Genomic DNA, 17,525 nt, shown 5'->3' with positions numbered 1-17,525 from the left:
GTGCTGTTCTTGTATGACGTTGTGGGGAGAAGAGAACTGGGCCAGATTTTGGCTTGCCTTGGTTGGTAGCCCAAGTCTGTGCTTAACAAAGGCTCTGTCTGCCTTGGGATGAAAGGGAAGGGGATTCTGAGATGCGAAAACACGTGGACCACCTTTGAGGCTGAGTGTGATTGGGGGAAAAGAACCACCATGCTCTTCCCAAGCTGGGCATGAGGGCTTCTTCCTTTTTAAAGCTGGCTTCCAGGTGCTCTGGCTTTGTGTGAGGTTGGGGAGACCTGCCGGTCTCTGGAGACTGGTGTGGGGTTTCTTGCCAATTTACACGATATCTAGATTTGGACAACCGAGGAGTCTTGTGGTAATTGTTTTCAAGTTTATGGTGTGGTCTGTGTATTATGTGGATAGTGGTTCTCGGTTGTTTTTATTTTCCTGAGGAGCCCTTAAATTGTTTGGGATGTCTGCAGACCATCTGTTAGACATTTTACAACACTTGCATTGTCTTGTATTTCTAAAATTTTCCTTTTTATGTGAGCATTTCATGTCAGGCATGAGGCTTGTTGACATTAGGTTCAGATCAAGTTAAGCAAAAGTACCCTGAACAGGTAAGTTTTTAAGGAAAAGTTGGCAAAGTGTACCGGTGCTAAGTTACGAAAATTGCAGGCCCTAAACCAGAGCCTTGTAAATCTGTTTGATAATCCGGCTGTGGTCAAAAGCGCTTGGATTCCCATTGTTGGGGAAAAGAAAAACCAAGCATGGGGGCAGGTGCAGATATTCCTGACTGTTCTGGAACCTTTCTGTGCATCAGCTGAATGGAACTATTAGAGTGCTAGTGGTCCCTGGACCACAGTTTGAGAAACTCAGCCTGTTGCTTCTGCTCATTTGCTTAATCTCACTGTTAGTGAAGGTGAGAGCAACACTGAATTTGGCTGTCAACTTTCAAATAGTAGATTCCCGCTACGTCACCTGGTGGAGGTCAGGAATAGGCACATGCAGTTATGCTACCCTACGGCTTCTGAATGATTTCTGCACATATGCTTATTCAGATGCTTGTACTGGAACCAGATTGGAATATTTTGCATGTTACTTAGTTTGATATCTTCTCCAGTGATCACGTTTTATACTGAAACCTATGAATTACAAAAGTTTGGGGTCAAACTATCTGGCCGATTCACCTAAGGAGCAAGGAGCGCTTGTTTTTAACTGGTGTGTGGGTTTATAAGCTGAATATAGGAGTGCATTTCTATTTTCAGTTGTCTGCTTTTAACATAGAGGAATAGTCAGTCTCCCTGCCAGCTGAAATCTAGCACCACAGGGAGAAAGCTAGGAGAAGTTTCTTGGGCACACAGGTTGCTAGCATGCTAAAGGTGTCTGCTGAACTGCGAGAGACCTTGTTGGTCTTGGCGCTCTGCTGGCTTTTGAAAATGCACCTGTTTATACAAGCACTTCCTTGAACTTCTTGATCCAATTGTTTTAATGGCTCTGGTGACTTTTGCTGCTCCAAGTTGTGCGTGGCCGAATAATTTTAAGAAAGGCACATCTGACTCACCACTGTAGAGTTGTCCGAGGTTTGGTAAACGTGATCATTTTGACATATGGTGGTTTCCATTTATGACATTTATAACCGACAATAGTGTATTGTACAAACCTCCAATGACTCATACATCACTATGGAGGGGGCACTTGCCTCCCCATGACAGATTCTCCTTTTGCCTGCCTTAGACATGTTTCAGACTGTCCCCTTCTCCAACCAATTGAGTCTTTTTCATCACTTTTGATCTGATTTCATTATGATGTAAATTCTGACCTGTCACTCCATATTTATTTATTAATGCTGAAGATGATGATGATTTAAACATCGTCTATACTTCACTCAGTCAGGGTTACAGTTGTGGGTTGTTGTCCCCCCCCCTTTTATTTGTCTAGCCTATTGGCTTTTTACAGCTGTATACTCAAAAATTAGGAGGGACACAGGTGGCGCTGTGGGTTAAACCACAGAGCCTAGGACTAGCCGATCAGAAGGTCAGCGGTTCGAATCCCCGCAACGGGGTGAGCTCCCGTTGCTCGGTCCCTGCTCCTGCCAACCTAGCAGTTTGAAAGCATGTCAAATGCAAGTAGATAAATAGGTACCGCTTTGATGGGAAGGTAAACGGCGTTTCCGTGTGCTGTTCTGGTTCTCCAGATGCGGCTTTGTCATACTGGCCACATGAGCTGTATGTGGACAAACGCCGGCTCCCTTGGCCTATAGGGTGAGATGAGCGCACAACCCCAGAGTCGGTCACGACTGGACCTAATGGTCAGGGGTACCTTTACCTTTACTCAAAAAATTAAAAAGCATATATATTTTTAAGAAGAAAGGAATGCACACTTTTATGACTTTGAAGACAAACCCATTTTTCAGGCCATGTCTTGGCCTGGCTGTTTCTCTTGGCCTGTGAAAAAGTCATTTCAGCTCTTTGGGAAGCTCAGCTTTCCCACTTCAAGCCTTGGTTTCTGTTTGCATTTCCATCTTCAGTCTGAGTTCTGTGCACTTGGGAGTTTTCAGGCCTTTCCGCACGCTTTGGGGAAGTGCTTGAGCTCTTGAGAGGAGCTTGACTTCAGTGCCAAGTGGAATGGCAACAGCAGAGTTTAGAGTAGAGAAAAAAGGTCAGTCCCATATTATTGGCAGTGGGGATGGGCGGTTGTGGGGAGCAGCCTCCCTTCTCAAATCCAACCAGCAGTAAATAGTTAACAACAATGAATTAAGAAAAACAAACATGTAGAAGTTTAAAAATAAATGGTGAAAACAGATCCAGCTCAAGCCCACCTCACTGAAAGATAGGCCCATATGAATAAAACTGTTTTTGTCTTGGGCCCTTGAAACAGACAGTGATGGAGGCTGGAGTGCCTCCCTGGGGAGTGCGTTCTACAAATCAGAAGCCATCGCTGAGAAGGCCTATCACCGCCCTCTGCATCCTCCTAGTGGGAGCACATAGAGAAAGGTCTCAGATGGTGACTGCAGGGTACAGGTTGGTTCATGGGGCAAGAGGCAGTTTTTGAGGTATTGGGGCCCTGAGCCACACAAGGCTTTATAGTGATAAACCAGCGCTTTGAATTGTGCCTGGAAACTAATTGGGAGCTAATTCAGTTGTAATTATCCACAGGAGTAATGAACAAAATGATTAACCACTTGCCACCCTTTTATGCCACCCAGAATCTGCTGCCTGAGGTGGCCACCTTATTCAGTCTAATGATAGGAGTCAGGAGCAGGCCAGCGATTACTCACAAGGTGCCTGTGAAGTTGATGTTTTATTCAAAGACACAAAACAGCTCGGGCCTAGTGAGCACAACAACTCTTCCTGGTAGCTCTTTCCCCAGTGAGTCAGTTGCGAGGACTGAAGGACCTTCCCACAACTCTCTAAGTCTCCTTCCTTCCCAAGCAATCTGAGGCTCCTTCATCTTGCTTATCTTCATATCTCTTTGGGTTCTGGGAGACCAAAGAGGAGGGGAACTGGTCACAACAGGAGGGAGAGACCCCCTGGCTTCTTCAGTGGTCTGCCTCTTGTTTCCCCTCCTCTCCAGCCTCCGCTTCTGCCTCTGATTCTGGACTGCTCTCTGCCACTGCCTCTTTCTGCTCAGTAAACCCTGTTACCTCCTCAGCTTCCAACACTTCCTCCTCCCAGTCTACTCCCTCTGACCACTCATCGTCGTCCCACCACCAATCCCCTGGCTCTGTGCCTTCTTCCCTTGGGGGTTCCCCAGGCGATGTCTCCCACCATTCCTCTGCATCCAGCCAGTCCATGACCACAGGACCTAGAGATAACGTAGTATCTACGGCTACCTGAGAAATGTAGATAGGAGCTAGGAATCATGACTCATGTGCTGTGTGTTGAGTGTTTCTGTGTCTGAGGGAATAAAACTTTGGACCTGCCTACTGAGTAAACCAGAGGTAGGGAAGTGAATATCTCCAGAGGACCAGATCATTGTCCTCCCCATCGTTTGCAGACCAGATTTGATAGTTGGGTGTGGTCGCCCCCCTGACAATCACCTGACATCCCAATGTTGAGTAAACTTCCTTTGCCTGCACAGGTCTTTCAGTAATGAAAGGGTTCCAGTTTTTACAAGAGTCACCTAAAACATAGATGTTTCCCTTTCTGATACATCATGGTTGTGCCCCAAATTTTCTGGAGCAGTTCTCGATCTGTTCTGAAACCTAAGGATTTTATGCTATTAAGTCTTGTTTGCTGAGGGGTTTTTTGTGGTTTTTTTAGAAGCTGTGTTTGAATATGTTAACACTTGGTAGGTGGGCATGCAAATTAAATCTTTTGTCCCTTTATGTTTGCAGAGTACATTAAGATGGCTGATCACTATGTCCCAGTGCCCGGAGGCCCAAACAACAACAACTATGCAAATGTGGAACTGATTTTGGATATTGCAAAGCGGATTCCTGTGCAGGTGAGAGAGATGGAAACTGGGAATTTAGGGGGGGAAAGGATATGGGGACAGCCAAGGTAGTGCCTTCAAGAAATTGCTGGGTACAGCTCTGATCACCCTTGACCATGCTGCCTAGGGGATGATGGACGTTGGAGTCCAACAACAAATCAAGGGCACCATGTTGGCTACTCCTGATCTATATGATGATGTGCTATGAGAGATGTGTCTGTGTGAAATCTGTGGCAGTGATTGGCTTGGTTTCCCTGATCTCACAGAGAAGTTTGGGAGGCCCCGGGTCTTGGGCTGCCATTGGCTGAGCTGCTCAGGTCCTAAAGTCTGGCAGGGCCGGGAGAAACACTTAGGGGCAGGATTGGGGGTCGCAGCAGCAGAAGTGCCAAAAATACTGTATTTTTCACTCTATAATACGCACCAGATCACAAGACGCACCTAGTTTTTAGAGGAGGAAAACAAGAAAAAAAATATTCTGAATCTCAGAAGCCAGAACAGCAAGAGGGATTGCTGCGCAATCCCTCTTGCTGTTCTGGCTTCTGGGATAGCTGCGCAGCCTGCATTCGCTCCATAAGACGCACACACATTTCCCCTTACTTTTTAGGAGGGAAAAAGTGAGTCTTATAGAGCAAAATATACAGTATTTAGGAAGAATATCCCTGTGGGGCCCAGTGAGAACGGAGCATGCTCAGTGGTTGTAGAATGTTGACTCACCACTGGAGGGGTGGAAATACAACCTGGGGTGGTGGTCGACTAGACGGTAGCATGGTTGTCTGTCTGGTTGGTTTGGGCCCTGAGCAGAAGTTTTCCACACCTGCAGCATCTTGTTGCAGGTCCTACTTGTTGCACTTTAATACATGCATGCACAGTGTGTTACATGTACATTTGTACCCATTTGTGCATGAGCTCCTCTTGCACGTGTGCTAGACAGGTGCATGTCCCCCAGGAATCCCTTTGGTGTGTACATGGAGTGGAAAATATGTGTTTGTCACCATGCAATGTGCAAAACTGCCATGTCTTTAGCCAGTGTGGTGTAGTGGTTAAGAGCAGTAGATTCGTAATCTGGTGAACCAGGTTCGATTCCCCACTCCTCCACATGCAGCTGCTGGGTGACCTTGGGCTAGTCATACTTCTCTGAAGTCTCTCAGTCCCACTCACCTCACAGAGTGTTTGTTGTGGGGGAGGAAGGGAAAGGAGAATGTTAGCCGCTTTGAGACTCCTTCGGGTAGTGATAAAGTGGGATATCAAATCCAAATTCCTTTTCTTCTTCTTCTTTTAAAATTTCTTTCTGCCATGATTCTGTGATGTGCAAAGGATTTTTGACCCCAAAATCCTTTTCAAAAATTGTTCTTTTTTTTTTTTAAAAAAAGTGAATTTAATAATGAATTATTTATCTAAAAGGTTGGAAATACTGTAGAAGACCTGAGTGGAAAACTGTTTGAAATGCAGCCTTGAGAACTGCAGTTCTCCTCATGGGCCTTATTTAAATATGGATCACACTTCATTTTGACATGTGGCCCCCAAAATATTGATTGTGGCTCCATGTGGCCCTCTGCTCCAAAAGATGTTAGCCACACTGATGTAAACAAACCTTAACCTGCTTTTTATTTCCTCTGTAGGCAGTCTGGGCTGGTTGGGGCCACGCCTCAGAGAACCCCAAGCTACCAGAGCTTCTCCACAAAAATGGAATTGCCTTCATGGGTAAGAGAGCCTTACAGTGTTGAGGGGCAGGAGAGTCAAAGCCTCTACAGGAGTTACATGTCTATACTGGGCCTCCAGCACCATGAGTCAGGGGTTGTTGTTTTTTAGTTTAATATTTTTATTTTCAATTAGCAGAGAAGCACAGTAAAAAACAAACAAACCCAGAACAAAAACATACATCTCCCACAGTTGCCTGCTACCACCATGATCCTAAAATCCCCTGTAAGCTCTAAAATGTCATAACATGAGAAATATGTTGCTTATTGTAGGATGGTAAAATCCACATTTGTTACTCCTCCTGCTTTTGCCTCTGGCCCCACTCACCAGTGCCATGTGGCCCCCAGAAGTTTGTCAGGTTGGGAATTTGGCCCTCGGGCTGAAAACAGGTTCCCTGGCAGTGCAGTATCAGGAGAAGCAGGGGACCCAATCCAGGAACTGCCATACTCCTTCTAAGCTATGATTTGGCTTAGCATGATGTGCAAACCAACTGCCCCTAGTTACGTTGCTGGTTGCTCTTACATATGTGCTCCTGTCTGGTGAAATCTGGCTGCTGCCAAGGTTCTTTTTTTGATGGCAGAAAGTCAGCTTTCAATATTTTGCCGTTTTCTTGCTGAATCTCTTTCACTTGCTTTTGATTTGATCTTCCTTGTGGACTCCCCCCCCCCCCCATATTTCTTTTGCAGGGCCCCCAAGCCAAGCTATGTGGGCACTAGGAGATAAAATTGCCTCCTCGATTGTGGCTCAGACTGCGGGCATCCCTACCCTTCCTTGGAGCGGCTGTGGTAAGAAGTGTGTGAGGCCCCTTGTTTGCAGCTGTCTATAAGCTGAAACAGGGGACGTGGGTGGCGCTGTGGGCTAGAGCCTAGGGCTTGCAGTTCGAATCCCCGCAACGGGGTGAGCTCCCGTTGCTCAGTCCCTGCTCCTCCCCACCTAGCAGTTCGAAAGCACGAAATGCAACTGGCTAAATAGGTACCGCTCTGGCAGGAAGGTAAACGGCGTTTCCATGCGCTACTCTGGTTCGCCAGAGGTGGCTTAGTCATGCTGGCCACATGACCCGGAAGCTGTACGCCGGCTCCCTCGGCCAATAAAGCAAGATGAGCGCCGCAACCCCAGAGTCGGCCACGACTGGACCTAATGGTCAGGGGTCCCTTTACCTTTATAAGTTGAAACAGCAACAACAATCCTGAGAGATAGTTTGAAACAATGGATATGAGAAAGAGCTGTGAATCAAATAGTGACCAGTTCAAATCTAGCTTTAGTCATAAATTCACAATGTAGCTATAGGTGAGCTATCTCTTTGCCTCAGCAATCCTGTCTACAGTATGGGTTTAATAATACCGTTCTATCTTACAGGGTTATTAGGAAGCATTATTGTGATAATATATTCCAGGGGTTGCCAACGATGTGCTCATGGGAGCAGTGGCATGCTTGAGGTCTTTCCCAGGTGCTCATGAAGCCTCTGATCCCTCCTCCCTGCTACCCCCTTATCCATGTGGGGAGTAAGAGTGGTTAACTTTCGCTCCATTGAAAAGTACATAGATCTGAAAGAGGAAATTGGAAGAAATGACACACTTTCCCGCTTCCTCATTTAGCTCTGTGTGCTTTTCAGGGCTCTGTGTGACTCCTAACCAGATTTCATTGGAAAAGCGAATATAATGGTTGCGTGACCCCCAAATGGGCATTTTATGCAGAAGAAAGAACCATCACCCTCACTCTGGTTTGGCTTTGTCGTGTCATCAAATAGCCGGATCTGATTGGCTGTGTGCTGATGTGACATCACCATGCCACCTAAATGAACTGGGATTGGCTGGAATAGCCTGAGGAAGGAGCGTCTTCACTTCTAAATTTTAATTCCTCTAATGTTCTTTTGTAAAATAAAGCTCAGCTGGAGTGTAGGAAGCTGTTTGGGAAGGAAGCTTTCTAGATGGGCCGGAATTTCTTTTGAGGCCATTCAAACATTGCTTTGCCTTTCAGGCCTCAAGGTGGACTGGCAAGAGTCGGACTCTCAGAAGCGCATCTTGAACGTTCCCCAGGAGCTGTATGAAAAGGGCTGCGTGACAGATGTGGATGATGGGCTGCGGGTAGGTTGGGATGCCCACTTAATAGACCTTGAGCCAGTGGCTCTGCAGCCTGTTGGTTTTTATGCATATGCCAGGAGGGGAACCTCAGACCCAAGGGCCGAATGTGGCCCTTCAAGCCTTGCTATCTGGCTCTCAGAACCCTCATTGGCCCTGCTTCAGGCCACAAGTGCTTTTGCATGGCTTGAATGTGTCCTTGAAATCTGATGACGTTTCCCCCTTGCCTGGATGGAGCATAGAGAAGGGTGTGTGAGCATAGAAAGTAGCCCACTGTACAAAGGTAAATAATTTACTTTCATTCCTCTGCCCACTTTTGCCTCTAATTTAGCAGGGCTCTTATGTTCTAAGAGAGGTTTTCTAAAAATGTTTCAACAACACTGATCTGAAAGATGTGGGGGTGATGAACTCTCCTTAAAAAATGGTTAGTGTGCAATCTTGTACACAGATGTCGAGTTTTTTCTGTACAGATGGAAAGCTGATAAGCTGGCTTGGGTCCAAGCTATCTGAAAGACCGTGTTCCTTTGAATAAACCTGCCTGGGTTTTGAGATGGGGCAAGGGGCATGGTGGGGTCATGTGAGAATCCCTTTTTGGTGGCTGCTCCCAGACTTTGGAACTCCCTCCCTGGTAAAAGCTAGATTTGCTCCCTCCTTGTCCTTCCTCTGGCAGGTGAGCACCTTCTTGTTTGAACAGGCTTTTGGGAACCGACTGCTTTTAATGAAAGGTCTGGTGCTGTGCTGTTTTCATTGTAATTATCTGTATGTTTTAAACAGATTCTATCAATGCTTAGTTGTTTTGTTTTTCAGTGATTTTTTTTCTCTAGGCTTTCACGCTTCTTGTTTTTGTCTGTAAGCTGCCTTGATTCCTCTTAGGATAAAAGGCAGAGTATAAATGAAGAAATGATAAATAAAATAAAAAATCCAATTTTGAAAAATGGGGGACAATTAGGCACTTTAGGCATATATCACTTAAATGACAGGCAGTGTCAGCAAAAGCATACACATAAATTATATAAGGATAGAATACACTCAGTATCCATACTTAAAATAAACTGCCTGCAGCCTATTAAAGACCTTTGGGCAGTAATGCTTCATCGCAGCCTTGTAAATACCCTTAAAGCACTCTTTTTAAAAAGGCATGTTCATAAATTCATTGTTGTTACTGGCTCTTGGGGTGAAACCATGACTGATACAAGGAGCAAAGCACGCTTTGTATTCAATTCAGCTTCATTTCTTAAAAATTAGTGTGGGATGTCTGAAGGGGAATATTTGCTGTTGGAAAATCTGCTTTTCAAAAAAGGCTTGCTCCTTAAGCCTACCTTCTAAAGCAGGAATAGTCATTGTGGTGCCCTCCAGAAGTTCCTGGACTGCAACCCCCATCGTCCCTGACCACTTGCCATGCTGGCTGGGGCTGATGGGAGTTGGAGTCCAACACCATTTAGAGCTCGCTGTATTGCCGACCCCTGGTTTAAAGGATGAAGCTTTGACACCTGGAGGTCACCTGCCAAGTTTGCTCAGGTCTCTGAATTCTCTCCCTCTCGCTTTCCTTGTGCTCAGGCAGCGGAAGAAGTTGGCTATCCTGTCATGATCAAAGCTTCCGAAGGAGGGGGAGGAAAAGGAATCCGGAAAGTGAACAATGCAGACGACTTTCCCAATCTCTTCAGACAGGTACAGCTCTGTTTGCCGCTTCTGTCTCTGTGCCCTGGTGATGTGGTTGCTGATTTCTTCTATGGAGGAAACATCTGGGTGCTCTGCCCTTGCACAAATCTTTTGCCTGTTTTAGTTGATGTTTTCGTTCCACCACTGCAGTTTCCCCATTGTTTCCTTCTGTTTGGTGTGAATCACAGGCAGGTCTGGGAGAGCTGCACGTGGTGCTGAAGGCCCTGTTTTCTTCCTCAATACTGGGTTTTAATATTTTATTTGGGGAAGGGGTACAGTGGGTAGAGCATTTCCTTTGCTTTCCGAAGGTGCCAGGTTCAATCCCTGGTGTTCTTAGTTGGGTCTGGGAGAACCTCTTGGGCCTCCTGGGTGTTGTATTCCAAAACATTGGGAGTGCACCAGGTTGGTAAAACTGCTTAAAGATGCGCATTTGAGTTCCAAATGCTGCTGCCTTATTTGTTTATATTATTTTAGTAAGTTTATCTCCTTCCCTTCCTCCCCAAATAGCCCAGGGCACAGCAGGCCGCTGTACGTTTTAAAAACAAAAAAGAAGCAAAAGCATTCTAAAACAGATCAAAACCTTCAAAAAAAAACCACACAAAAAACACAATTACTATTAAAAAGCCCCCAAAAAGCAATTACCATAAAAACAATGCTTCCATCCAGTGATCTTGAGGTTGCCAGGAACAGTATTCTCCAGCCACCAAATGCAACTAGGTGAGGAAGAACGTTTCCAAATTCCTCCTGAAAGTAAAAAATGATGGAGCCATGTGCGCCAGGGAAGGCATTTGCCAAGTGCAGAACCACATCTGGAAAGACCTTGCCATGGCTTAGTGCCAACTGGGCAGCCACCAGTGGAAGCACCATGCTGGTTGTAGGGACCAAAATGATTGGTTTATGGTTAATCCTAATAATATACTTTCAAAAAAATAATAATCCAAATCTCAGTTGCCCTTGCAGTACTGAGAATAAACATGACTGCCCATCCTAAGAGAGATGTGTTTTGATTTCCACCTGGTGCTGTGCTTTTTATTGTCAGGTACAAGCTGAGGTGCCGGGATCCCCCATCTTTGTGATGCGCCTTGCCAAACAGTCCCGCCACCTGGAAGTCCAGATCCTCGCAGACCAGTACGGCAATGCCATCTCCCTTTTCGGCCGTGACTGTTCAGTCCAGCGCCGACACCAGAAAATCATCGAGGAGGCTCCCGCGTCGATTGCCACGTTGGCCGTCTTTGAACACATGGAACAGGTGAGTACGCTTCAGAGGCACCTGGCTTTTTCTGGCGAGAGAGCTACTTGTCCCATGGCAAAACAGCTGACATAAAAGCAGAAGGGCATTTTAGGAGAGCCTTGCTGGGTCAGACCAAAAAGACCCTTCCTAGTCCAGCATCCTGCTTCTGACATTGGACTTCTGGGAAGCCTACAAGCTGGACAGGGGTGCAACAGCACTCTCCCCATTCCTATTCCCCAACATTGAGTACTTCGAGGTAGACTGCCTCTGGCTCTGGAGGGGGCATCATAACTTGTAACTGCTGCCTTATCCTTTATGGATTTGTCAAATCCCCCTTGAAAGCAGTTCAAATTTGTGGCCACCACCCCGTCTTGTGGGAGCGAATGCCAGAGTTTAACTATGCAGCATGTAACAAAGTCTTTCCATTTCTCTGTTTTGAATGAACATTCAGCTTCATTAGTTGCCCCTAAGGTCAGGAAAGGCCACTTTCTCCAACCATGCATAATTCTACACACCTCTTTCGCATCCCCTATGGCTTGTCCTAGGGCCAGCTGGTTATTTGTATGGCTGGATAAGCTACAGAAAGATAGGAAGAGAGCCTGCAGCTTTGCATGCAGAAGGTCCCAGGTTCAATCCCAGCATCTCCAAATAGGGCCTGGGAAATTTCCCTGTCTGAAATCCTGGACAGACACTGCCAGTCAGTGCTGACAGTACTGAGCTAGATAGACCAAAGGTCTGACTCCATAGAAGGCAGTTTCCTATGTTCTACATTATCTTGACTAGTGATCAAATTGGCAGTGGCTGTTGTGGCTGAGCAGTTAGGAAACTGCTCTCTGGAGCTTCCCATGTGGGTTCAAGTCCAGGGAGTGTTTCCTCCAAGGTCTCTTGCAACTCTACAGTTTCATAATTCCTAAAGGCCAATGTCCCTTAGAAGTAAACAAATCTCCTCTCTGGCTCTCAAATTGTGCAAATAATTTTTTTAAATGGTTTGCACGGATGAATAGGACTTATGCATGTGATCTTGACAGCCAAGCAGGTTCGTATTGGCCTACTCCCTCAAACAGATGCAGAGATTTGGCATTTCCATTTGATCCTTTTCCTGTCTCTCTCTCTCCCTTTTTAAAGTGTGCGGTGAAACTTGCCAAGATGGTGGGTTATGTGAGTGCTGGCACAGTGGAATACCTTTACAGCCAGGACGGCAGCTTCTACTTCTTGGAACTGAACCCCCGGCTCCAGGTGGAACATCCCTGCACAGAGATGGTGGCCGATGTCAACCTGCCTTCAGCTCAGCTACAGGTGAGTCAGGAGCTCTTGCCATAGGCCGCATCGATTCATTCGTATGCTGCGTTTCCCACAAATAGATCAATGCTCAAAGCAGTCTGTGCGGAAAAACGAGCCGTCCAAACGCAATAATGATATAGAATACAAAAGCATAATGACATGACAACATCATAACACTAAGGGCAGTGGGGGCGACGGGGACATAGTGCTATGTATTGCAACATTGACCAGAATGTAGATGCAAAGTCATGGAAAAATAACCAGAAACCCTGCAAATGGATATGTTTTAAGAAGATATAGGAGCAATTAAGTGTTAACAGCCATGTTTAAAGGAGAGAGAGATTCTGAAAAGTCATCAGAATATTTTGTAAAAGCGAGAACTGGGAATTTCGTGGCACATGTATTTATGATATTTCCCATCTGGGGGAGAGCAGGTTTTAATGAAGAATAATAATGAGCCAGACACCATTCGCATTATCCATTCTTTTTATTACTAAGTATTCAGGCTACATAAATTTATATGCATTTTTTCCTAAAAGCAAATTCTATTGTAAATTTTAAGGCATGTTTTTCACATGTAATGTTTTGATACTCGTACACTATATTAATTAAATAGAATAAATTATTTTTAAAAACACACTAAAAACCAACAATTAACAGTTCATTTAATGCACATCAAAAATGAAATGAGCATAAAGCTCACTGATATGCCAGGAAAAAATATTATTATTATTATTATTATTATTATTATTATTGATGATGATAATAAAAGATGCTTATCCACCCTTCTTCACAAGGCCCAAGGGTGGCTTACAGTGTAAAAAATACAGTATTAAAATCAGTTAAAGCTATTTACAGTCAGAAGAACTTCCCCTGCCATTTCTTTTAAAAATTTTATTAGTAAACCAAATATAAGGAGCTTAAAGAAATACTCTTATAGCAGGTTAAAGGCAGCAAAAGGTTGGACATTATTACTGAACTTGCTGTCCCAAAAAATTACCAAAAAACCTCCAATATTTCCATATCCTCCAGCATTTTTTAATTCATTAACCCAAGAGTTCACCAATGGGTCATAGAAATATCCAGTAATTTCATGTCCAAAAGCAGCCCCAAAGCTGATGACACTGGTGAACAAATACAGTGGAACCTCAGTTTTTGAGCATCTTGGAAACTGAATGCTTTGGTTTTTGAATGCTAAAAACCTGGAAGTAATAGCTTCTGTTTTTGAATGTGCCTTGGAAGTTGAACGTCTTACGAAGCGCGTTTCTCCATTTTCTCAATGAGCCTCGGTTGTCGAACATTTCAGTACCTCCCCACCAAATAGCCTCAGCCTAAAAATACTTCTTCCAAGTTTGTCTGGAAGCAGTTCCTTTAGGAATACAGTGGTACCTCTGGTTACGTACTTAATTCGTTCCGGAGGTCTGTTCTTAACCTGAAACCATTCTTAACCTGAGGTACCACTTTAGCTATTGGGGCCTCCGGCTGCTGCCACGCCGCCGAAGCACGATTTCTGTTCTCATCCTGAGGTAAAGTTCTTAACCCAAGGTACTACTTCCGGGTTAGTGGAGTCTGTAACCCGAAGTGTTTGTAACCCGAGGTACCACTGTAATAATAATAATAATAATAATAATAATAATAATAATAATGATGATGATGTTCCATCTGGATATAATAATATATATTTTAATAATGTACCCCGCCCACCTGGCTGAGTTGCCCCAGACACTCTGGGCAGCTACCAACACATATAAAAAATATTATAAGACAGGCTTCCTCAAACTCTATCCTCCAGGTGTTTTTGGCCTACAACTCCCATGATCCCTAGCTAGCAGGACCAGTGGTCAGGGATGATGGGAACAGTAGTTTCAAAACATCTGGAGGGTCGAGTTTGAGGAAGCCTGTTATAAGACAACAAACATTAAAAGCTTCCTGATAGAGGAAGACTCTCTGGGCTCAAGGGTGGGGCAAGACAGGTAGAAACAGCCGCCTCCTGGCACATGCAGCATGCCTCCCCCCCCCTTTGCTCTTGTGGAAGGATGCGATGGGTAGCGAAGCCTGGGCCCCGTTTACAAAACTGCTGCGTGAAAGAACCGGTTCTACTGGAGCCGACGGGGGGGGGGGAGGCGGGGAAGTAGGGAAGAAGTCTTCTGAGTCTCCATCCCCCAGTGTCGTAAGAACTGAGTCATGTAATCGCTGCTACAGCTGGGACAAGATTGGAATGGCGATAGCGGAGAAACTTGGTTTTGCAAAAATGTTACCTGGTGAGTCCTAAAAGGGCTGCTCCCTGTCTCTTTGCAAATCCTCAGGTGTGTTTCCCAGTGTGTGGGTTGTATCCAGCTAAGTTCCACTCACGCTCAAATTAACAGCACTAAGCCAGCCATGCTTATTAACTTCACAGGGTCCACTCTGAGCATGGCTTATGTCACCCTGTGTTGGGTTTTCCTTTGGAGGGCATGCAGTGCCAAAGCAGCCTCATGTTTAACCACCTAGCCTGATAGACATCTTCCAAGAGTGGGAAACACCTGTAGCTCTCTGGGTGCTGTTGGACTACAACTCCCAACATCCCTGATCTTTTAGTCATGTTGGCTGGGCCTGATGGGAGGTGTAGTCCACTACATCCAGGGTGCCCCAGGTTCCTCATCTCGGATGTTATTATATTTTGCCCCCAACAACAACCCTGCAAGGTGAGCTAGGTTGAGAGATGACACTTGGCCCAAGACCACCTGTGAGCTTCTCAGCTGGCCAAGGACTCAAACCCTTGCCTCCTTGGCCCATTCTTGTCGCTCCATCTGATTAGTGTATATTTGGAAGTTGGGGGCAGTTTGACCCGGTGGCATAGCTCCAGGCTAAAAATTTGGGAAGGGGAGAGATGCTGAATTTGTGGGGTGGGGTGGGGGCCTGTGACTGCGGCTCAGTGGCAGAGCATCTGCTTTGCATGCAGAATGTCCCAGGTTCAATCCCTGACGTCTCCAGGTAAGGCCGGGAATGTCTCTTGCTGAAAGCCTTGGGGGGCTGCTGCCAGTCCGTGTTGACAATACTGAGCTTGGTGAGCCAGTGGTCTGAATCGGTATAAGGCAGCTTCCTATGTTTTTATGTCTGGATGTCGTTAGTAAGCAGGCCATTTCTCTGTTCGTGTTTCTTGGTTTTTGTTATGTACTGAAGTTCTCACCCTGGGCCAGCAGGGGGATACTGTAGATAGTTTTCACTCAGGTCCGCATATGCAAATAGGGGATTGAAAGTGACATTCAGTGATTGGCTAGTTACAGAAAGTTGCTACTGTAGCGTTGTAGTGTAGCTCTATATAAGCAGGCTGGCTGAACCCTTCAGTTCAGTTCTGTTCTGGCCTGTGAATAAACAAGAGCTGTTTTGAAGAATCGCTGTGTCGTCTGATATGTTCACCCGCAACTTAACAGTTTTCATCTAGTAAACACCTTGACAAAGACATTGGAGAGTGATTGCCAATCAAAGCAGTCAACACCGGGCTGAAAGCAAATGGACTGTTTCTGCAGAGCAGATGTTGCTGAACCTCAACTCCCACCATCCCTGGCTGCTGGCCATGCTTGCTGGGCCTGATGGCAGTTGTAGTTCAGCAGCATCCGAAGGGACAAAGGTTCCCTGCACCCACTGTACAGGATTGCTCCATGCATTGATACTCTGTTGGCTTGCATCTGCTTGGGGCCGAGGGGAGTTGCAGTCCAAAACATCTGGAGGACGTCAGGTATACAAAGGCTGCTCCGCACTGATCAGCAGTGATTCTTTGGGGTTTTGGACAGGAATCTTTCCCCCTAGTCCTTCTTGGAGATGCTGGGGATTGAACCTGGCACCTTCTGCATGCAAAGCGGATGCTTTGCCACTGAGCCACAGGCGGCTGTTGGAGGGAAGACGATAGTGAGCCAGGTAGACTAAGTATATATGGCAAGCGGCCTATATTTGAATGATGGATCACTTCTTACGTTCATCTGTTTAGTGGCATGCAATTAAATTTGAAAAGTGTCATTATTTCTCCTCTTCTTAGATTGCCATGGGAATTCCCCTCCACAGGATCAAGGATATCCGAATCATGTATGGCGTGTCTCCCTGGGGGGACAGCCCTATTGACTTTGAGAATTCTGCCCATGTGCCTTGTCCAAGGGGTCATGTGATTGCTGCCCGCATCACGAGCGAAAATCCCGATGAGGTGACTGCAAGTTATTTCTTCTTCCTTTTCTTCTTTTCCAAGTTGTGGTTGATAGTGGCATACTGTGTCCTACAATCCCCACGAGTATATTTCTAAGACATGTGAAAATTGTTTTAATCTTGATCTGCAGATAACGATGGCCACAGCTGATAGCCACAAATATGTATTAATAAATGACACTTCTAGTCTGCTTTTCCTTTGAAAGAGCAAAAGGCAGTTTTGAAAGCTTTTATTTTTTATTTTATTTCCCCCCATTTAATTTTGCAATATTACATTCAGTTACACTTATCATTCTTTACATTACATAGTGTATATATCTATCTATATCTACATTTATATATCTATATATCTATATATCTATATATCTATATATCTATATCTATATCTATATCTATATCTATATCTATATCTATATCTATATCTATATCTATATCTATATCTATATCTATATCATCTGTATCTGTATCTATATATCTATATATCAAATATATTTATCTATTTTCCTTATTGCACCATTGTGACTTTCCTCCACCCGTGTTCATCTTCCAATGTTTTCCTTTCCTTTACTATTATGTTAAAATATGCAAGCTTTGCTTTTCCTTCCGTGCTGCCTCCTCCCCCCACCAGTTTATCTTCACAACAACCCTGAGAGGTAGGTAAATTTAAGAGACAGTTTCTGGCCCAAGGGTGTCCAACTACATTGATGAATGAGGATTTGCACCATCTGACAAGTTAAAGTTTCTGCCACTGTAGAGGGTAACCTGACCTCTCCACTAACCTTGTTTAGAAAAGGATATTCTAGCTCAGAAAACAATGCAGATCTGTGGTAAGGATGGGGGATGTGTCAACAGTACATTTCAGGTATCGCTCATTTGCTCAAAGACAGTAGGAAAAGCGTATGAGGCTCTCAACATCAAGACACTTATTTTTTTATTATTGTTGTTTATTAAATTTCTATAGCATCCTTCATCTGTAGATCTCCGTT

The 17,525-nt window shown here is 45.0% G+C and overlaps 1 protein-coding gene across 6 annotated transcripts in view; it reads left to right on the top strand.

Annotated features, from left to right (window-relative positions):
• ACACA (acetyl-CoA carboxylase alpha) overlaps window positions 1–17,525 on the top strand; it is a 195,360-nt gene that overhangs the window by 22,043 nt on the left and 155,792 nt on the right. For all 6 annotated transcript variants that reach the window (XM_080982741.1, XM_080982739.1, XM_080982740.1 and 3 more), the window contains 8 exons: window positions 4,319–4,428; window positions 6,036–6,117; window positions 6,801–6,899; window positions 8,092–8,198; window positions 9,750–9,860; window positions 10,891–11,100; window positions 12,208–12,378; window positions 16,379–16,540. In XM_080982741.1, the coding sequence (XP_080838867.1) occupies window positions 4,319–4,428; window positions 6,036–6,117; window positions 6,801–6,899; window positions 8,092–8,198; window positions 9,750–9,860; window positions 10,891–11,100; window positions 12,208–12,378; window positions 16,379–16,540 (1,052 nt within the window). The remainder of the gene's footprint in view (window positions 1–4,318; window positions 4,429–6,035; window positions 6,118–6,800; window positions 6,900–8,091; window positions 8,199–9,749; window positions 9,861–10,890; window positions 11,101–12,207; window positions 12,379–16,378; window positions 16,541–17,525) is intronic.

The sequence above is a fragment of the Podarcis pityusensis genome (genome assembly GCF_964106645.2).
Source record: "Podarcis pityusensis genome assembly, chromosome: 15".
In the NCBI taxonomy this organism is placed as follows: domain Eukaryota; kingdom Metazoa; phylum Chordata; class Lepidosauria; order Squamata; family Lacertidae; genus Podarcis; species Podarcis pityusensis.
This window is presented reverse-complemented; position numbering and strand designations above follow the sequence as displayed.